Source organism: Accipiter gentilis, chromosome 28, assembly GCF_929443795.1.
Source record: "Accipiter gentilis chromosome 28, bAccGen1.1, whole genome shotgun sequence".
NCBI lineage: Eukaryota > Metazoa > Chordata > Aves > Accipitriformes > Accipitridae > Astur > Astur gentilis.
In genome coordinates this window covers 20040981-20064095 of record NC_064907.1, presented here as the reverse complement: position 1 = coordinate 20064095, position 23115 = coordinate 20040981, and the positions used below count along the sequence as shown (strand labels likewise).

General features: G+C 41.1%; 1 protein-coding gene across 2 annotated transcripts in view; it reads right to left on the bottom strand.

Annotated features, from left to right (window-relative positions):
* Window positions 1-1259: 1259 nt before the first annotated feature.
* The window catches only part of LRRTM4 (leucine rich repeat transmembrane neuronal 4), a 225756-nt gene continuing 203900 nt past the window's right edge, over window positions 1260-23115 (bottom strand). The window contains exon 3 of one of the 2 annotated variants that reach the window (XM_049831298.1): window positions 1260-2576. In XM_049831298.1, coding sequence (XP_049687255.1) covers window positions 2355-2576 — 222 coding nt within the window. In that variant the 3' untranslated portion in view covers window positions 1260-2354. The remainder of the gene's footprint in view (window positions 2577-23115) is intronic. The other variant, XM_049831299.1, reaches the window with a different exon arrangement.

Genomic DNA, 23115 nt, shown 5'->3' with positions numbered 1-23115 from the left:
CGTGGGGGGAAGTTGCATTGATGAAGATATAAACGGAATTAAAAAAATGAACAGCTATTCTCCAGGATTCACATGACCCCAGCAGCTGGGGGGTTAAGGAAAAAACATATAAAAAGACAGTAAGTACTCCTGCTTGACATAGCCTTCTCTGGTTTTGCTAATATCAAGTTGGCAGATACATAACTGCCCTCTTAAAAACCGAACCAGAATTATACAAGTGTCTTTAATGAACCTTATAATAAAAACATTACTATTCTCATCTCTTAGGAGCATGGGAATGCCATTACACTTCCGATGCTTATTGAAATGTATTCTACTGCTGATCTGGAGCCCACAGGAATCAATGGGAGTTCTTCCATTTTCAGCTCAATAGGCTGTGGGTCAATGTTTTAAATTCAATTTGAAGGAAACTAGTGTTTCAAGCAGCTTTCTCCCTCTGTCCGTAGCACTGCTAAAGCTGACAGATATCAAGATGTCTAATAGAGCTGTAAACTCATCACCTAGCCTTTCACTCCATTTTCTTTTCATTTCCTGTCTAACACTTAATTCTAAATACATTACCTTCGATGCATCAAGTTGACTTTGTACGTCCATGTTTCCCTGCAAGCTGCCTAGCACACAGAATGTGTACATCCATACATATTCCTCCTTTCCTTTCAGAGAAAAATATGTAAGTTTTTCAGGCGAGAAACAGAAGACAATATAATACCGTATATGTGATACAAGACTCAGCACCTCCAGAAATTCATTAAGCCCTTACCTTGTGGCCAAGTGTATTTCTCATAAAAACACCCAATATAAATACTTGAAACAATCACGAAATTCATTATGCCCTAAACCCCGCTGTTGTATTATTCACCCTCCAGTTAAAAATTTATACCTTATGTTCTAACCTGAATTGGTTTACCTTCAGCTCAGGGTTTGCGTCTGAAAAGCCTGCCTTTGGATAGAAGAAACAAAAAAAACCTTTAGTAAAAGAAGGTGGCTTCTTCTTCTCTCTTCCCCTCCCTCAAGGCCCATGTAGGTGTTCTGATAAAATTACCTCTTAACCTCTTCTTAGACAAGCCAAATAAATTGAGCTTCTTCACACTCAGGTTTTTTTAAACCTCAGAACAATTCCTCGAGCTCCTTCTAAGAGGCGAGATAGAGGTGAAACAGGACAAAGCATTGTTCCCTTAGTCCACTAAGGGAGAGTCACCGTGTCACACATCCAGAGAAATCATTCAAACAGTAGCTTGGCTGTGGTGTCCCAACCACAAAATAATATGTTTATTTTTTCCACCACTTTTTTTGTTGTCATTTTATTGATAAAAACTACACAAAAACTAACTGATCATAATAATTAATTAAAAAAACAAAAAACAATGTTACACATTCTCCTGTGTTTTAGAAATTGTGTCAGCCAGTGAGTTTCACCAAATACTCTTGCTTTAAAAGATTTTCCTTCTGATCCATTTCAAGCACATCATTTCCATTTTGGTTCCCAAACGTCCATTAATTTTGCTTAACAAGCACCGCTGGACTGTAAATATGAGAGTCGTTACTCCGTTGCATGTTTTCCCCTTTTTTAGAGCCCGAAAAGTAATTATAGTGTCAACAATGAAGCACAATGAAGATAGTAAAAATCAAAAGCACCCTCCATAGTGTACAGCCTGTGTCTTAAATGTACATGCACCCAAGTTTCTTTGTTTCTGCTGCATCAATTGCCAATGTCCTTTTGGTTCAACATAAGCTTTAATGCCCATGTCTGAAGTTTGAAATATTAGCGCTTGACCACTAAAAAAAAAACCAAACAAAAAAACAACCAAAAAACAAACCCCCAAAAGAAAAAAAGAAAATATATATCTATCTTTTGTTTGTTTAAAAAGAACAAAAATATTAAACAAATCTTTGAAGAGTAATAAACACTTAATAAGGAAACATGGCTGACCCATCCCACCCAAACCCTTGCCCTCCCCACCCCCTCTATTTTTACCTGTGGTTCTCCTTCCCTGGAACCGTGCAATGTAGAAAAATCAAATATACAAACAAAACTCTTAATCCATCCCTTTATGTAGCTAGAGTGAAATCTATTTTTTTTTTTTTTAATAAGAACTTGACAATCTCTCTTTAATATTTACATTGAGGAATTTGTTTGAAAGTTTAAAGCAAAGAAAATCCTGAAGTTCTCAGTGTGTACTGCAAGAGAGCATTTCCACAGTCTGCGGAGTTTGCTTTATCCCCTTCCCTTTGTCTGTGTTGGAACATTTGTAACTGGAATGGTAGATTTTAGTTTCTTGCCCTGGTCTCTTCTGAGATGAAAGGTCCCCCAAAAGAACTCCCCACTCCGCCCCCTGAAGAAGTTGTCGCCATCGTTAGTTTGGTATTCTCTCAATGTAAATGGCTGGAGCAGCCGAACGCGCGATCGTAGCTATGAAGCTGTGGTCTCGACTGAGTTCCAGGTTGGTTGTCTCAGCCTGCTCCCGGGACATGGTATCGTACCCCTTATTTACATGGAGAGGCTTATGAGCTTGGCAGTATCCGATCACCGGTTGGTCGTAACTGTAATAGGGTAAAGTCTTCATGTGGTGAGGAACCTGCACCAGAGAAACAGAGATCAAAAGAGAAAAGCATGTAAATAACGTGCTTAGTCACGCATTTGTACAGCATGTATTGCAACGCAGCCTCAAACCCACTGGGTGCTCAGCGCATCCGCCTTCATTGCACAGCTCTCGCAGCAAGAGAAACCTTTGAGGCTTCTAGGTTGTCTGCAGCACGTGCAGATCTCTCTCGAACAGGACTGCGGACATTCGGGACAGTCAGAGGGTCCCCACTCGCGGATGGACGTTACACCTGCTGGAAGCCTACGTAATCACAGACTCGTTCCGGCCCTTTGCAGTGTGCTGAAGCCAGATTCGAGGGGGGCGACTCTCCACTTCGGTGACTACGTTTGTGGGCAGATTTTCAAAGTGGTCTTGCGTGCTCAATTCTGACCTCTTTTGGACAACCAGGCTACAAAGGGTAAACTGGAAGCTGCTGGTAATATAACCCTTTTAAAAACTGGGCCTTCTTCCAGTGCCTCAAAAGGGGCTGAGCATTTCTACAAAACTCAGACCAGCCTGAGCATGTCAAAGGACTGGAAAACCTGGCTGCCAGCATGTGTAGCTTTCAGCACAGCTGGAACATGTGTTTATTTCTTCTACGACAAAGCTGCTTGCCCAAGGTCACGATTTCCTGGGTTCTTTATCTTACAACCTCACCAACAGAAACACTATCAAAGCGGCTCAACTGATGCTCGCTAGAGCTGAGCAGATCTACACCTTGTAAAAATGGTCATATATTTGAAAAGTCTGCAAGATCTATCCTGAATCCCATCTCTCTTCTTTATGTAAATATTCAGAAACTGCCAGCCCCCCACCTTCTTTTTTTCCCATAAATGTTCTAATGCTTGCAAACGTTAATCCCACAAGTAAATATGATTTATGGCACAACATCAGTTACAAATCTTTGCAGATAATTTTATCATCTGCAAGAGATGAGCTGATCAAGTAGAAAGAAATATGCTCTTAGGGAAAAAAACACACACTGCAGGAGATACAGGCAAGAGTTTATTCTAACACTGCTAGAAAACCTGAGCTCATTACAGCTGGAGATATCCTACACATAATTCAATCTTGTAACAAATGCCTTTTTATTTTCCATGCTGAACTTTAAGTGAAGGCTACAGAGCTAATTTATCACAAATTTCCATTGCATGGTGCACTTCATTCAAAAAGGTATGAAAAAAGCAAAGGCATTAAGACTAATTATAAGTTTTGCAGGGTTGGAGTTCCTCTTGCTTTTGGATCTCCTCAGCAGTTAGATTCCTCCCCCTGCTCCTCTGCAGAACGCTGGAGAGATTCCAAAACTCTTCCACTAGATGGAATTCAGCTGAAAACGTCATTTTACGTGACAGTTGAATGGCAAGAATGCAGAAGACAAGCTGCTCAGTAGAATTTGATGGGACAACTGTGCTCACTTGTGGATCAAATTCAGCCACAGTGCAAAACTGTAACTGTAACTCCCTTTGGATACAGTAATATCTATGCCAATTTGTATCAGGGCTTGAATTTGTCCTCAGCCTTTAAGGCAGCTCTTTATGATTCCATAAAAGCCAAGGACTGTTTGTGTTCTGGAGAGTTGAGAGATTGAGGTCCCGGCTTTACAGCAATAATACACAGTACATTAACCACCTGAGTCCTGTATGCAGCACTGGTTGCTTGTTTTCTCCCCTTCTCCAAACAGGAGTCAAAAGGATCAGGATCTCAACAACATCCCTAAACGGTGGATAAACACGCTTCCTTTTCAACTATTTCTCAGTAGTTTTATAGAATCTCTCGCTTGTTTTCACTTAAAAGCCAGGTTTGCGTGTGTCTGAAATCATATTAATAAGGGTCGCTGTGCCGCGTGTGTAGAGGGAAGGTGGATATTCTTTGTCAGTGTAAAAAATAAAACAAAATAGATACATCAGGCAACCCGTGAGATTAAGGAGTTGCAGGTTAATACGTAGAAAGCATTTCTAGGATAATGAAGCCCAGCAATGGATTTGCACCTCCCTGTTCTCAGGCCTGGCTCTTGTACTACTTTTCCTCTTCCTCTTTTGGGTGCTAGATCCCATTAAGGGAATTTAAAAAACTAATCACGTCAAATGACCGTAAGAAGCATTATCCTTGAGGTACCACCAGTAAAGACTGAATGAAGAAAGGCCACCAGCCACCCCCTCCCAAGTTAGTTCTTGTGATGCCTCCAGAATCAAGGTAACAACTGTACAAACAATTCAAAAAAACCCTTCCTGATCCAAATGAAAGCCTCCAGAGGACTGTTCCCACAAAATGGAGCGTCCTTTCCTTCCCTGAAACTACTCTGAAACATAACGCTGCATTTTCAGAAAGACGTGAGGGATCAGTTTTCATCCACAGTGAAGCGACCATACATGAAACCCAAGCGCACAAAAGCTTTTTCAGGATACAGCCTTGACTGCAGAAACTATTGCAAATGTGGGCACAATTGTACCACCACTCAGTTTGGTGCGAGTAAAAAAGACGGAAAATACTGATGACATTGTTCACTCTAAACAAAGCTGACGTTATTATATATTTTTTTCTGATTCACAGATCAACAAAACATATTTAAGAGCATCTAAGCTGTTGAAAATTAATTTTGTAAGTATTTTTGCTTCAGGTTCTGACATAACTTCTTTTTATTTGTTTCCTTATTGCTATGGAACTAATGCCTGAAGATACTGAGATGTGACCTTGGACAAGTCATTTTATGAGCTGGAAAATGAGAAGATTAAGTCCTGCCCCTGCTTGCCCTTGGAGACTAGAGCTCTTTGAGGCAAGGGCTGTTTGTGCAGGGACCAAAACAACACAACTCTAACCTGAGCTGGGGCCTTTCAGCTGCTATGGCCTCCTAGAGACAAAAAAGCAGATGACTAGAGTGAAAAAATCCAAACAGGTCACTAAATGCCTCACCAAAAAAATACGGACTCTGGGATTCTGCCATCTCTATCTCAAGGCATTTTCCACAGCAGACACATTTTTCACTGGCTAGAAAGTGGGAGTAAGGCTGAGAATTTACCTGCCAGCAAATCAAAGGCAGGGCCAAGAAAAGAACTGGGATCTCCTAGCACGGTGTCCTTCGCCATCTCCTCCATGTCACTCTGCTGCCACTAACCACAGCCGTTTATGCTACAAAATTCTTTAAATTTAGTTTTGGAAAAAGTTCAACTGTAAATGAAGATAAGAGTTGCTCGCACGGAAACACAACAGGTACAAAACAAAACTCTTTCTTTCATATAACCTGTTATAACATCTGATTCAGTTCTTGGCTCCGTGTGCTCACGCACAGTTATGCTCCATGACAGCACGGTCCGGTACACCTAGTGGAGCTCAGGGGTGGGACACAGAACGCCAAGACGTTTACCAGCAGGTGATGCACGTGTCTGTTTACAGCATTTTCTGAATAATTTCTGTTTTAGTTTTGAAAACCAAAACTGCCTAATACTTACATGAAGGATGAAAACTTTTTGCAGTAGGAAAAACATAAATCAACAAGAGAAGGAACTCCAAAGTCACTGGTGTACATGTGATGGACATTTTGGTTTTAATCCATGTATGGCACCAAGCAGGATTGTCTTCTGCTCTAATGCCTTACAATAAGTGATCATACTGTCTATCCACTGTTGCAGATAGCTAATTAAGTCAACGAATGAATCTGTACTCCATTATGCAATGAGCTTACTGCCTTCTAAGCACTCTAAGTGTTCCGTGCGGGTTTTGGGCTAATGGGCTGGATTAGTTAGGCAGTATTGACTTCTGAAGTCCACACCTCCGTAGATCTTCACTCTAAATGTAATAAACATCGCATCTTAGCAGCCACACGCTTCAAACAAAGGTTCTATTACAAGCAAAATTTACATAAATCCCCAGCTACAGGAGGAAGATTTAGCAGTGGAAATTTAAGAATGCAAATCTTCCCTTTCGCAGTCGAATTGACATTGGAGAGGTTAACAGCTCAACAGCCTTGCTGCAGCGTAACAACTCCCTTCAAAACAAGCTGGACTAACTTGAGTTTACCTGAAATTCAGTGGAATTGGCCTGCATTAAAAAGGTATTCCTCAACATTCGCTGTCCACTTTTCCTTTGACATTCCCCTTAGTCGTTCCAACATGCTAATATATCCACATTCCAATTCAGGCATTTCACACCGCACTGAATTTTATCAGCAGGTTTACCTACTCATGTTAGAAATATTGGGAGGTAAATCAGCTAACTTATTCTATCGATTTCTCATTATTATTATACAAGAAAGTTGTATTAAAAACAATTAAATTATAAGAATTCAGCTTGGACTTCTGCTTCTCATGGGTGCAGCCATTAAAACCTAGATTTTTATCAAAACATCAATAAAAATCTGTATTCTGGAACTTAAAAAGTATATCAGTAAAGATGAAACCCTACCATACAGCCACTGAACTTGGTGAGCTTTAAAGAATACTGGATTGGGGCCTAAGTGAATATCAAGTGACCTTGTTTCTAAAATACTTTTCTCTCTCTACCGCCTCTCATAGTACGTTAAACACCCCCATACACTCTTAATTGCTTGCACTGCCTCTGAACGGGACACTTCAGTCAACTTGAAATTTGGACCAGATATGAACGCAAAGGTATGACACCTCTCTACCAAGTAACGCCAAGAGAGTTCAACAAAATAACAAGTTCTTCATACTGACTGCGACTCCTGCTTAAGTATTTTCTTCTGTGCTCACAGCAACAGACTTATTGCAGTGAAGACTAGTTGAGGATCAGACAGAGATTAACTCTCTTGTCTCACTCAGAATCACTTGCAGTTCAGCAAGATCTAATCACTAGTAGTCCCAGGCTGAAATAATTTCCTGGTGAACTGTTAAATCCAATTTTGGAAACACACGTTTTCAGAACAGATCTATTTCATGCTGGAAATATTACGAGTTTTTTCTTTATGCTCACTTTTGAAGAAAGATCTCCCACCATTCATTATCCTGCAGAGAAGGAAATTCTTTCTTGAGAAACATAAATGGCCATGGATGTCTAAGTGACTCACTACCAGAATTCTCAACAAGCAGACAGAAATGTAGTATAAGGAAGGAATGACAATCCCAGCACAGTTTCTGGGGCGAAGGCCATGGTGGGATGGAGTGCACTTTATTTTTTCCCCTGAAAGGAGAACGGTGTAAGGGCACAAACTGTCACAGGATCCTCAGACAAGTAACTGCTTTGGCAAGAACCTAAAACCTGGAGCCCAGCAATAGCAGTGATGTACTTTCTGAGAACCAGACTGTTTCAGCTGTCTCAGTCTGGGTACCTTGGCTTTATACATTCTCTGTTTAGACACTGCAGTTCATATGTCTTCAGTTCTGTTGCTTCTGTTTTCCAAGAGAAGGAACACTCTGCTTTTAAAACTGAAGGCATGCTCCATTCATCCTGATGGAAAATGTGATAGGACAAACCACCACTATCTTGCAGTAGACACATTTTCCTTCTAAAAAAACAAAAATGAAGCATGAATATTCTCGGGCAGTTGAACATTATCTGGTTTCACGTTAGCTGGTACTCCATGATCCAGGTAAACTGATTTATGTGTAAATACTTGCCTAGTTAATGATTACATGATTAAATTACACGCAAGTTTAGAAGTTGTCCATATGTAGTGGAAACTCAGAGTTACAAAATATGGAAGCTGTGTTTTCTCATTAGTGCTAATATTTAGTCTCAGAACACCATGACTTCATTGCTGAATTAGCATCGTAGCTATTGATAAATCAAATTCAGAGTTCATTTTAAACCCTCTCATAACTTTGAGTAAAAATAAGCAAGATATACTATCATAGCTTTACGATTAGTGAAGCACACAGCTTCACCTTAGAGATAGATTGATTAGGCACATTAGGCAGATATAGCTGGTATAAACAATTTCAGTGGATTTCACGCTGCTGAAAAATCACAGTTAACAACCCTGGAACATCCCTTTGGAGTCAGCTCAGAAAAACAGTCCTGTTCAGGAAAATGCACAATCATGCACTTCCTATTAAACACATTAAAAGGGACAAATGCAGACACTGAAGTTAGTTCAGAAACATGAATGGGTACGTGTCTTTTTCTGCTTCCAGTTGGAACAAACACAAAAGTGCCTGGCTGTTTTTTAAAACAAGCCTTTTGTTCTGAAATTCATGTTTCCTAAGGTAACTCTCATATTGACAACAAAATCAAAATCTCGTTTATTAAAAAATTCAGAACTCAGAAGTCGGAGTGCTCTGCTATGAGGTGGTATGAGGTTTTTATGAGTACTGTTTTTACTGCGGTTGTCTGTGTGACATCTGAGCAAATCAAGAAAACTGTCAACTTGAATTTTATGTGAAGGGTCTTCAAAATCTTTAACTAGCCCAGGTTTTCTAAGAGTTACAGATCCCACTGGGAACTTTGCCTCAGGTTGGGATACCTACGTTAGGCACGAAGCATCGAGCAAGAGTCTTTCGGTAGCTTGAATTGTAGGTGCAATTCCCACAATCAATTTCCTGCAATTTCATGTCCAATTTCCTTCCCGCTCCAGACAGAAACCACTTCTTTGTCTCCTCTATCTATTTCCTACCAAATCAGATTAATGGTCTATTGCAGCTCCCATGGGAGATGAGAGAGACAAGAAGGAAGATGACTCCGTCTGTAGCTAAAGGTCCCACGCTACATGGTACTGAGCCCACTGCCCTGAAATCATTAGTATCGCGACAAGAACCACCAAGCCTGTCTCTACCAGTTTTCCCCAAGAAATCGAGGACATACTGCTAAACACACACAGAGGGCTGGTGTTCCACAGGGATGTGTAATGCTGTCGACTCCCAATCTCTTGCACGCTTGCACACACGCATACAAACTTGCATGTATGTTCTCAAGTGGAAGTGCTGCACCAAGTAAGCTTTTCTTCTGAGCAAAGCACAGTATCTCCTTTGAGTCACTTCTCTGCAGTCTTTTTTTCCTCGTCTTACGCTTATGTCTGCCGTAATAGTCCTATAAACTGATCTTATGAGCATCCTACATCCATTTAGACTTGGATCCTATTGGTCCAGCTGGAATTGTGGCTAACGCAGAGTCCTGCCAGTCACTGAACTACAGCTGCTGAATACGATTTGGACCAAACCGGACAATGCATTTAGCAGACTGCAGTTTCCTAGTCAAAACAAGCGGTGAGCAGCCAGGACAAAGACTGTTCTCCTAAGCAGAACTGAGAATTAAATCAAGGTCTTTGGAACCAAGCCTGAAGTCTTCTGAAGGATGTAGGTGTTGGGCACAGGACAGCTTCTTCAACATATGCAGTGGAAGCCTTTTCTGTATCAAAAATTAATCTGAAGATAGAAGATTGTGGTTGGCACGTCTCAGACCATGTCCTAGTAAAAAAAGCTGGTATCAGTGGAAATTTGGAGCCAAAATACTACAAATGACTGACAGGTGGGTCATTAATCTTGCTCAATTCTTGTATTTCTGGCTGGGAAAATGGGATCCCAAAATTGACACAGACTGTCAGAAGAGAGGTCTTAGTATGAAAAACGTAAAGAAACAACAGACAGGAGACACAGGGCAGAAGATAGTGCAGCCCATGAGTTACTTTTGCGTGTCCTATTAAAGCTCATAAAAAGTTAACCGATAATTAATAACTACAGGGATTAAACAAACATCATTGTATTAGATAAGATTATAAGCATATTAACCTAATAAATTATATGTCATGTTAATAAGAAACTTATGGATATATAGGACTATATAACACTCTACAAAATTGATTGATTTCATATAAAACAAAGTTAATTAAAATATATCTATTAATTTCTTATGTGGGATTAAAATATTCACCAACTTTTAAAACCATCTCTAAGCTATGCAGGGCATGCCATAAAGACAGAATTTTATGATTCATTCAGTCATCCTTGCAGAGTATATTTCATGTTTTAAACCCCTATATAACATCACCCTGTCAGTTCCACTGACACCATGAACTGGATTTTAAGCTTTCCTTTCCTTCCCTACAGATAACTTCCTAATCCTTCTATCCAATCACACAAATGCCTTTCCCTTTAAAACCAAACCTCTCGATGGACTGTTTAACTAAGTGTGCTTTTCTAGAGATCAGGAGAAAAATCATGCACACCCCACTGCTCCCTCTATGGGCCGATTTGATCTTTCAATCAGTAAATGAAAAGGTTTCCCTAAAGGAAACTCCCAGAACGAAGAAAGTCTTCTAAGCCTTGTTATTGTTCCTTGGGCAAAATATTTCTTTTAAATTGCTTTATCTGTTTTTTATGGAGTATCTGGCTCCCGACAAAAAGGCCCACTGATGAAAAACTTCAAGTGAGATTCTCAGTAACCTTCGATTTTTCTGCCGTGGAGGACCGATAAAATAAACAAACTATCTAGATATTCTAATTGGAAAGCCACTAATATTGCTTTCAGTGCTATTAGGATAATTTCCTATAGAATTCAATAGGAATAGAAGCCCGGTGGTTCAGAAAAGCTTTTACACTGCTTAGGGACAGAAGATCAGTTTTTGAAAAGCGATGCAGCATGTTGTAGTAGTTACCTATCTAGATGTAAAAGAACCCCCTTGGGTGCTTCTCCATATCTTTGGGTGCCTGAATACACGTACCTTCAAAAACGTAGTCTCTTCTAAGGCAACACAGCTTCCATTAGACACTTCAAAAAGCTATATTGTCACCAGGAATTTCTGCTCCCTATGCATTGCATTAAAAGCTGCAAAGTGTAGATCTTTTGTACCTAACCTATCAGGACAAGTCAAAGGTCCATCCAGCCGAGCCTCCAAGGGATCAAGAAGAAAGAGCAGAGCACAGGTCAACAATCCGGCAATAACTTCCGCAGAGCATTCTCCTGACCTCCAACACTCCCAGCTTTAGTTAGCTTTCTAAATGGCTGCATTTCAGGCCTGAAATCCTATGGAGCTAGACCTTCCAATGTATTTAAGAGCCTGAAGCATCCTCACAGGCCCTAGGTCCGGTTCCGCATTTGGGAAACGGAGCACATTGCGTCTGTCGAAAAAGAATCATGACAATAAAGGAAAAGGTAGAGTTGTTTTTCCATGCAGTGATCATAAAGATGGCAACCTGCTCCATCCATTACTCACAATAAATAAGTACAGTATTTAATATGAATGTCTGATAATGTTGCTGCCACAGTGACAAATGGAGGCACTGGAGAATGAGTGAAATAAGTCTTTGTCTCATATTAAAAAACTGCCTTTTCATTAGATCTGCCTAGAATTTATAGTGTGCAAAAGAGCTATCCAGAAATTGATGGTTTCTTTAAAGATTTTTAAATACTATTTAAAGTTGTACAAGGATTCTGTACATCAAGAGACCAAAAATGTACGTCTGGAGAAACGTAACTCAAATTGCACAATATTTTGCCCTTAAGGCATGAGTCGGTATAAACAAGGCAACATGATGGCTTATGATTAAAACTCACACCAGTGCTAGAAGAAAGGGATACTGGGTGCCTTATCAGACCGATAAAAGAAACGGAAGTTTTTCCTTCTATGTTATCTAGTTATACTACACCCAAAAGGTTTTGGCTGGAGTCATATGACAGTCTCAACCCATTTCTGATTAAAAAATGCTTAGAGCCACATTTATAATTGGCACTAATTCCACTTAATATGGCAATATTAAACATACAGATAGTATCCAGCCCCTGCATCCCCAAAAAGCTATAACATGACAGAGTCCTCCTCCTCCTCCTCTGTCATAATTTAAACTTCAATGCTCAGCATTATGGCATTGACCTAAGAGAGCGGATCATTTGTTTTATTTTTCAGTCATCTCAAGCCAAGTTGAAGGGGTCCTTCTTTATGGAAAATGGGTGCCAACGAAAAGAATAACTGGCAGAAAAAATAAAGAAAAAAGATGCTCATGCTACTGTTGTTTCACCTGATCTGGGGATCAGATGGTCTACCATCAGGCCATCAACATCCAGAGCTGTTGATCAGGAATGTCTTTAAAAGTAGAGAAGCAAGCAAAGAGTCACAACTGTAAACTGAGCACAAGTTCAAGGAATTATTCATCTCTCCCAAGAAGACAGCGAGATAAATTCACTCCAGTGGGAGAGAAGAAGGAAACCGCTAGCACTACAGACCTTCTCGGACACGGGAGGGAGCTCCTATTATACCGAATGTCTCAGCAGGATTCTATTCATGGGAAATGACAAGATTTTAATTGCCTCCACTGTCTCCTAGCAGAGGAATCAGTGTGTACGGTGGCACAAACATACTGGCAAGAACATTAATCCAGTAGGAGAAGGGACAGCTTCTCCTCCTGATGTGCGTATGTCACTTCCATTAGCACTGATGGGAGCAGCGTGCCTACGCCGAGAGGAAACTGCAACCCCCTGGTTTCCAAGGGGTACTGATATATGACTCATATTGGGGTGAGGATTTATATAATCACCATCTTCACCGAAAGGTTGAGGAACAGTGTCTGCATCTTGCAGCACCATAAGTTAAGGTCGAGTAGGGCAGAGCTAGAGGGAGACGACTACGCTAGGTTGAGGGAGAGAAAAGAATTCAGGGATGAGCATGAAGAATTGGCAGGGGGGTGCCTAATTGTGGGTTACACGCTGCCTGGTGCAAAGGCCGGAGGAGCCGGTGTCAGGGCTTCTTGAAGGCAGTGGCTTTAAGTCAGGGCGGAGTGGCTGGAGCGTGCCCTGACCCTGGGAGACAGCCTGGCTCAGAAGCGATGGGGAATAAACACTCAGCTCTTTTCCCAGCTTCTCTGCCAAACCCACAAACTGTGATGGGAGAGCAAGTGAATTCCTTAACTAGCGTGCTAAGGGCTGATGCTGTTCCAGCCAGCAGCTCCAAGGAAAACCTGTCTACCTGAACCTCAGAGGCTAGCAGTCTGCCTAGCTATAAATATATTACCAGTAGGTATAGCTACGTAGTTCACCCCCGCCCACCTGTGTCAAAACAAGACACTACAGAGCAACACGAGGACTTTAATTAAAGCTCACAAAATGCCTTGAGACCCTCGGATACGATTACTACAACTCCCCGCTGGATTCCTAAAGCCTCTCTTTACTGTGACAGGGCAAGCATATTCTGCCATTGCTCATCTGTGAGTGCGTGACATGCAAAGGAGGGATGCAACAGCAGCGTCATTACTGCGTTCTGAACAGACTCCTGCAACGGCGAACAGGAAGAACAGAAAAGCAGGGTAGGGATTCGCACAGTATTAGAAAATCAATAACAAACATGGGTTCATGCTTCAGTCATGTTCTATAGAATCTTTGTATATCAGAGATCAAGCAAGCAGAAAATTAATGCAAGACTGTCCAGCATTGCAGGCAAGGACATTTCACAATGATAGCATTATTTTTTAATACTCTACAGAAAACAAATGACTTTTTCATTCCTCTGGGCAAGTTTTATAATATGCAGGGAAATCATCAGTAAAGACCTACTCAGATTCCCTGAGAAAACTGGAAGAAAGATGGGTTAGAAAATATTCTTGGCTTAGCAATCTTTGCTGCTACAAAACCAAGCGGATCAATTCAATTACTCCATGAGAGCAAAACCAATGGAAATAATTATTGAGCAACAGTAGTTTAGAGATACTTTTAAAGCAGAAAGGAATGTCTGCATGACACTAAAAAAACCCAACCCCAAACAAATCACATGTTAAATCCTCAGAACAGCCACTATCTAACAGGAGAGGAGAGTGCAGCCACTACACAGAAAAAACCACTGAAACACCAGAAGCTGAGGTTTAGTGGTCACCCCGCTGAGAACTGGCACGGAAACTACACGGTCAAGATGGTTAAGAAGTAGAGGAAAGGACAGATGCTCCAAGCTGTCTTTTCTCTGTGGAGATGGAAATCAGCAAGTCGTCTTAATTTTGTCCTATTTCTAAGTACCAACAGTGAGCCGCTCCAAACATAGGTTCAGGATGCAACAGCTTGGGGACTGCTCTGTGTCAAGATCACCACTCTCCCCTTTGAAACAGCTGTCAGCTGGCAAGAGCCAGAGCTGTAATTACTGGCAAACAGATTGGGATGTGTAAATCTGACCGGAAGCCTGAGACTAGCTCTGAAAAACAGAAAGTGTTCAGACACATTCAGACAAACAGAAATAAAGCGCCTTGCCTATACAGTTGAGCACTATTGCATCTGGCCAGGAGAGGGCTGTAGAGTACACGGACTCTGGTGCCTGCTTAGCTAGTTGCACTGTACAGACTCTGGCATTTCAGGAAAGCCAAACAAAGCGGTTCTGTACCTATTCTGACGCAATGAACATTAATAAGCAAAAAACAGTTGTTGCCCACTTGGACCGCTTCTGTGCTTAAGCACAGCAGTAGCGATGGAGTGTAAATGAAAAGCACAAGGTTCAAAGAATCCTGCTGGAAAATAAAATCTGCCCTGTGAGCTAGATTTTGAAAACCAAAGGAGCTGCTGTTAGAAATATCTGCAGCTCACGTCAACAAGAGACGGCATGCTTGAACAATCTCTCAATCAGCCAAGCACAAGCCAAATGGTTTCCAGCTACTCTTGATATTTTTTAAACTTGTTCTCTTTGGGAATGGTAATGCCAGTGTGTCAGAAGGTATTAGCAAAGAGGTAATTGGACTTTTTCGGAGTGTAGTATTACTTTGGTGCGTTACTGGCGTGGTGGAACATGGGGCTGTAACTGTTAACAACCTCCTGCAAGGGATCTTTCCCTTTGATGGGTCTGTACCAGTTGCAGCCACCTAGAATAAATACCCCATGACTAGTTCATCTGTGAGATCCAGGCAATATCGTGACCTGATCCCTAACTACACAAGGTTGAAACAGATTGGGAGAAGAAATATAAAGAGATAAATAAGCCTCTCATCATCCAAAATCTGTTGTTTATTTGCAGTGCCTAGAGGCCTCGACCAAAACTGAAACCGCACTGTGGTAACCAATGCTCGTGCATTTAGTAAGAGTCCTTGCCCTGAAGAGCTTGTACTCCAGACAGGCATGACAGATGAAGGGTGGGAGAAAGGAAAACAGCAAACAAGAAAAAGATCTCTAAACTGATGCACAGATTGAGGGACAGATTTTTCCACGAGCTAAATACATGAATACAGATCTTTTATCCCTAAATGACTTCCCTCATCATGTGGCCACTGTGACTGTGTATATATTTGTAAGCGATACAGCCCAGTATGAGCAAATCTGCAGAGCACAAGAGTTGGCGTTGAGTTCACAGTGTCCACAACACACACATTTTGGAGGATTTACATCAAACTAGCTCGAGTCTGGTCCTATAAACTCTCAGAGCAGATCCAGTTTAGCTTCCTCTCAAAAGGATTCAGTCTCTGTTCTCTTTGACTGCTCTGGGATGTTAACTGAAGCACATTAAGGGAGGACAATCTCTAGTCCCATGTCAAAAGTATGGTCTTGATCTGAACTAACACACCAATGTAAATACATCCTCTGGGGGCCAGGGAAGCCATTCAGCTCTCTAGTGTCCCTAGACAGCCCAGTAGAATTCAAACCTCCCAGTTTAAAGGTGTTTTTGACTGTGACACCATAGTTTAAGGCGATGCTACCAACCTCCACGCAAGGGGTTTGCCTACTACTACTTTTAAGAGCCTTCTTTACTTTCGTGCAGTTAATCCAAGAATAACAAAGCCTTCACAGAAATGAGCACTTGCAAAGACAGATGTTTGAGCAGGTCATGCTGGGCTTCCTTCTAGAGACGGCACAGAGGGATCTCATTGCAACCCAGAACACAAGAAGAAGAGCTCTTTGGCAAAGCCCCTCTAAATTGGAGTTGCAGCCCAAAAAACTGGCTAGGTGCTGAAGATAACCTGCGCAAGCCAGAGTCTTGCACCCACCTCTGGCGGTGCACCGTGGCTGCCGTCGCCCTGAAGGTTGTTCAGAAACCTCTGCTCCTTTCCTGTCTTTTCACTCCAAACTAAGAATAGAACAAAGGTGACATTGTGACTCCAGGCCACAGTCTGTGCACTTCTCTGGTGAAGAGACAGAAAGAGGAAGACTGAAAAAAAAGATCCCACCGTAATTATCTCAATGATCTGAGCTCTGTAAAAAAGAGCATAAAGCACTGGCCATTTCTCCATGTCTTTTAACATTATACATAATTGTGTTTTTCAATCGCTACCAGAATGGGTTCCTGAGATTATTGGGTATTTCAGAAGCCAAATGATCACCCACCCTCTTCACTGGTGGAATAGTTTATGTTTGGCAATCAGAAATAATTCACGACTACTGCACAATACAAGATCTACTGCATGTCTTATCTTCCACAAAGTAAACCACAGATAATAATACTAATAAGCCACGATTCACAGAAAGTGTACTGCAGTCCCATCAGTGTTCACCCATCAGGGCTTTGCAAAATTTTATACAGAGCGTGTTTTCAGCCTGCCACGTTCGTAAGTCAAATCATGGTAGCAACAAGAACAAGCGTCAGTTGTTTGCCCTTGTGCTGCACCTTTCATCCAAGGGCTCTGCAATCATTATTCAGATAAGTCTTGCGTTGCGGCTTTGAGATGAGCAGATATCATTACCTTCACTTTATATTTATCTATATTTATAGACAAATAAACAGAGGTCAAAAAACTCCCCCAAGGTAATCTGGAGAGTTAAATACCTACATCAAAGGGTTTAACAAAGACTGATATCACTATTCCTACCAAAACGACAAGGAAACAGAGACAAAAGGAGTTGAAACGGTTAGCCCAACATCAGATAACTGGCTCTGGATCTTTGGTCTTTGAGATAACCGCACCTGAGAGTTGTCTCCCTATTTAACGACTAGTATCAGATCTATCTGGAAACAACCATGATCATTTATCACACCTTAACGCACCCCTGTGGTTGCTTATTGCTATGTTCTTCAAAGAAATGGAGTGATGGGTTTTGTACATGAATTAAATATTTAGATGGAGTTTCTGGTCATTGTTTCTTACTGTTTTCTGGCACTGTTTGCCTGGTGCCTCACTTCAGCAAGCATATTCCTTCCAGCCTGTTTCTGCTCTGGTGCACCTTGCCTGTGGCCTTCGCTGAGAAGGGAAGGTTCGTGACAGTGTGACTTGTACGACCCACCCCGTGGATAAGCTTTGACCGCAGCAGCTCCGGCTGTTTTCTCAGCTGTCTGCACCACTCGTCAGGACCCAGCAGCAGAAGAACCGGCCTTGCTGCTCATCCAGCATATTTGATATAGGTGTTACAAAGTTCCTGAATAATTCTTTCATATGGTCAAGATTTGCATATTCTCCTAATCCATCAATTTTGTGCTGGACTTTTGGCAAGGGCTAATGCTAATTTAATACTTAGTTACATGGCTCTATTGTGTGATATGGCCCAAATGTGGTCAATCACAAGGGCCACACTGACAAAAGACTTTGGGGGGGGCACACTAAAAGAGGCTTTAGAAGTCTCAGAATCTTAAAATCTGGCCCCCATGTTGCAGATCAAGGGCCATTAAATCAATTAGAGATGGTCTTCCAATTCAGGAAAGTGAAACTATTATATTGTTTCTGCAGCCCAATATATATAGCCTTTTATTTCACCTCCATTAAATTCAACTGGTTTTATCCTTTATCAAATCAATAGGACTTTCCTATAAGGCACTGTAAGCGTTCTGGTGATTGACTACTCCTTAACTACAGTCACACACAGTGCTTAGCAGAGCGGGGCTGTGATCACAGTAAGGTTTACAGCATCTGCTATAATTCACTAATAATCACAATACTTAACAGAAGGGACACAAACAACGGGGTCCTTGGGAAAACCTGAGTCCTCTGGGTGCTACCTCAGTCTAAATAATAAATGCAGCCTTTTTCTTTGGCCTGTGTGTTCTCCCACTCATATAAACAAAAACAGGGGAAGGTTATTTAAGTATCTATTAGTTTCCCAGTAATTATGGTGTTCCCCTCCCTATTCATTACCCTGAAATAAAGTACATGGACCTGCATCAAAACACAAAAGCAATCAGAAAGACCAACGTATACGGCGACTATAGCCAGCTATTCACTGCCTCGACACAATACTCAGTGCTCTGATGAAGAGCCTCTGAGCCCTCATCTCCTTGTTATAAACAAGCTACCAAGGTAAGATGAGGTACGGGGAACGATAGTAGTGCAAAGTGCTGGTTGCCAGCCGGACAATGGTTGACATGGTTACCCTTTTCCTTTTTGTACTACAGGTATGTAGTAAGTTCAGCTTCAAAACCTTACTATAATATAACACAATGCAATGCAGTCTCTTCCTATTACCATGGAAGAAAAGAATGAGCCATTGACAGACTTCTGTGCCCTTTTAAAGCAGAACAGCCCTGACATCAAAGCTCACAGCACTCCTCTGCAATAGTTATTCACCGTGTCTTTGTGGTCAGGAACTAAAATATTTTTATGAAGTTCTAAGGGAAAAAATTATCTCCTGAAAATGAGTCTCTTGTAGTTAAGTGCTGCAAATAATGAACAGCTGCACTGTTTCCTTTGGAAGGTGAAACGAAGGAAATGCAGTCTTAATGTGCATTTAAAGCAGGAACGGGTCAGTCTCCAAGATGTTTATTGGGCATAATGGAAACATTCAGTTGTCAAAGGAAACATTAAAAAAAAAATTGACAGAGTTAGGTAGGATGCATTATTTAAACACATATTTATCTATCAGAAAGAAAACAGCTGCAGATTAGAGGGGAATGTGACCAACCATGGCTCAATTGTAGCCTCCACCATATGGTTTTTGTCTGACAAATCAGGGGACTATCTCCCCCCCCCCCCCCCCCCCCCTTTCCTTTTTGCAAGTGGGGCCTAGGTATCACAATGCAAAAGGAAAACAATAAAGTACATATATCCTCACAAAATGTCCTTTCGTTGAGGGCCCTGCTGCCACTCGTTGACATAAATGACAGTTCTCTCAGCTTACCTGATGCAGTGTGAATTTGTACACTAACGGCCCGATGACAGTTCTTGTGCTCAGGCTCTGCTGAAAGACTGACATTCAGTCCCTTCAATCCTGTTATCCTTCAACCTTCTTTTACAAAGAGTGGTCTTCATCCTTTTCCTTCAATATCAAGCTAGTAGGTATTTAATTCCAAAACCCTTGGTTTCCAAGTAATTTCTACAGACTTCTGCAACAGCATGCTCCACCTATATGTAGCCTGCTCTACATATATTAATGCTCCAACATTTTTTTTTCTACATGTGTCACCCAAGATGGTCTGGGGGGAAAAAGCCAACACTCAAACCATACTGCAACCTAAGCCTACTTTTTTTTTAAGCAGAATAAAGTATTAATAATTCATGTTCCCTTTGTGATATATATGCAGTTGCTAAAACTGTATGAATTTTGGGGAGAAAAGTTTACAACACCACAAAATAGTAAGAATTAGAATTTGACACAAATTTAGGAGAGAAGAAAACCGAAGAACCTGCATGCATAAAACACTTGACTGGTCTTCCAAGCATTCTCAGACAGACTCTATTACTGCAGGCTAAATATTACACAAACCTTAGGATAAACAAGTGCACTAGGTAGAACCTACAGGAAGACAAATACCTGGCTGTACACCAAGGGTGGGAAGGGACAGTTAACCATTAACCGCTACTTACTCATGCATATCCATGGAATTGCCTGGCTTGTTGGAATCATGGTTGCTTTGGTATGAAACACTGTTCCGATCAAGCTCAGAAAAGATGCTGGATCTGGCGCCCATAGGACAGAGGCTGCCACGCTGGAGCTCTGATCCCAGCTTGAGACCGTGAGGAGCTCGGGTAATACAAAACAATTAATTCTGGTCCTGCTGAAGACTAATAGGACCTTTGCAATTGATGTGGTTGGCTGCAGGATGCCCTCTCAGGCAAGAAAGAAGAACAAATTACTTTTCCCTTTCCTTTATACGGAAATCAGATCTTTCAAGTAGCGGTAAATGCAATTATCAAGCCACAGTATCTTTTCTGTTCTGACAAGTTGCACTTTACTCAACCCAGGCGTGAGGCAAGGTCCTCATGGTGCAACACCGCAACCTTCATGCTTTCCTGAACATGAATATTCATTTAATAAGCAACCTTAATGATGGGACACAAAAGAAACTTCTCTTCCCCCCCACCCATGCACACCTCTCAGAAGCAAGTATTAATTGTCAATACATTTTGTATAAAAACAACAGCCGCGAAACACATTCAGGGAAAACCTTGTCCCATTCAACATTCGTTGTGAAAACAAACTCCTGCAAATCTCTCCTATCCCTGGCTCTCCCTTTGTATCTGTGTTTACCCAAGTCTGAGAGCACAGATATGCTAATATAATTAGTACAGTTATGGAATCATTATTCTGTTGTCTAGCAAACTAACTCCATGGCAATTTTTGCTTGCGCTGGATTATTTTGACTAAATAAATCCCTAGCTCAATCTAAACAGTATGTGGAGTCCATAGCAAGATTATGACTCCATTTTCTTAAACCCTACAGAAAACATAGTTCTGTCCCTGAAGGGCTGACATGCTAAAAAGGTACAGTAAGATTCTTGTGATTTTTAGAGACGAGTGAACTGAGACATTACGACAGCAAGGACCTTCTTTTATAGAACTATAAACAGCTGAAATTTGTTTTCAGACATTTCTGCTCAACTAGTTTTAGATTTTACAGGACTTTTTAATTGCCCTGGATAAAATTATGTTATCCCTTCCAGTACTGCGATAAACAGTATGTAATCCTTCCTTGGCTACTGTTGCAATAGCATTTTATAATGTTATAGATTTCATCCCATCTCCCCCTCAGTCACCTCTCTTCCAAGGCGTGGGATGTTCATTTACCACCTCCTTCTACGTAAGCCTTTTCATACCTCTGATCTTCCTATTGCTTTTCTCTCTCTGTGTTTTCCAGTTCCACTAAATATTCTTTTGAGGTGGGGTGACCAGAACTTCAGCAAACACTCCCATGCAGTGAGTAGGACGGAACAGTGATGTCTTCTGTTTTATTCTCAACTTCTTTTCTAAATATTTCTGAATGTTTATTTGCTCTTCTCATCACCACTGAACTGTCTTCAGAGAACTATGCACAGTGATTCCAACATCTCCTTGAGTGGCAACTCTGACTTCTATGTAGTTTTTAAGAGCGCTATCAAAAAAACCCCAACCAACCAACCCCCCCCCCCAATCTTATATTTGCTGCTTTTATTACTGTCTACTGATATAAGCAGTAGACACCCCACAGTTGTTAGGTTAGCAATTTCATATTACAACAGTCCTTAGAAGTCTGGGGTGAACACCATCTGGTCCTGGTAATTTGTTGCCTTTCACATTACTGATTTGTTCTAAAACCCCTGCTACTGATCCACCAGCCCCCAGTGCACAGCAACTTAGGTTTGATCCTGCATCAACACAAAGTTTTCGAGTTGCTCCAGGGAGAATTCTGGGCGGCCATTTCCATCAAACATCGTTGCTGATATCCAGCTTGGACTGGATACAGCAATTCATTTAGACATATTTCATCCCACTTGAAGTTAGGTAATCTGTTTATCTTTAAATAAAGGGAAGTAGCATCACTAAAGGAAATTGAGAATCACTTCTTGAAGCACACAGACCTCTTTCCACATGTAAAATTAAACATGTGTTCACTAATTAACACAAAACAAGCTTTGACAGTACAGTCTTTTGTTACACTGAAATACTGCTTACATAATCCAATCCATGTAACAGCGGCAACTTCTTGGCGTAGTGTAACGAAGGGCATTTGTCTCCTAAACACTTAGCCTACTGAGATAAGGGAAACAAGGCCTTTCTGCACTCTGGGTTGCATTAATAGGAATTCTCTTCACTCACTGTCACGAGAAAGCTATGGCTTCCACTTCTCAGAGCTGTTGAAAGAAGGTGAGAGAAGTCCCTGTTCTTAAAAATACCTCGGTGTCATTTAATCTCAATCTGCTAGTTATTTGTTCCCCTTAAGGAAAATCCATTACTTTAGATTTGTCCCTAAAAGTAATACTGGCTTTATATTTGGGGGGCAAAGGTGTATTTCTTTTTATTTCCCCTGCCCCACTTCCATATTTTCAAACCATAAAGAAGACTTGGAGAGCTTACACTTATTTTGAAATTACTATCTTTTTTCCTTTTTAATTTAGCAGCTCAGTGTAAAGCAGTAAGAAATTTCAGGAAGCTTTCTTCTTTGTTGACTTATCTGTTTGTTTGTTTGTCTGTTTGTTTTTAAACCACCTTATCTGTATAAAAACTGAATTTTGTATCACAGAACTTTCCAGATACGTTGGTTTCAGGAATATCAGAGAGAGCAAAAATACCTTATGCATTTGCACATTTGGGTCCCTTGTATAAAATCCTACCAGTTCCAACTTTTTCAAACTTATTGTTTCAGGGAGAAAACACTTGACAAGTGCCTTACAGGCCTGCAGCAGACTTTGCTGCTGACAGATTATATTGGCAAAAGCACTGCCTAGAAACAACGTTGGGGTTGCCTACTACTTCAGGCTCTGTTTCCAGAGGTTGGTTGTTTTTTTTCTTTCACTGAACCTCTAAAAGTCACAAGTAAAACATGGAGAACCAAGATATTCAGCTGTCTAAA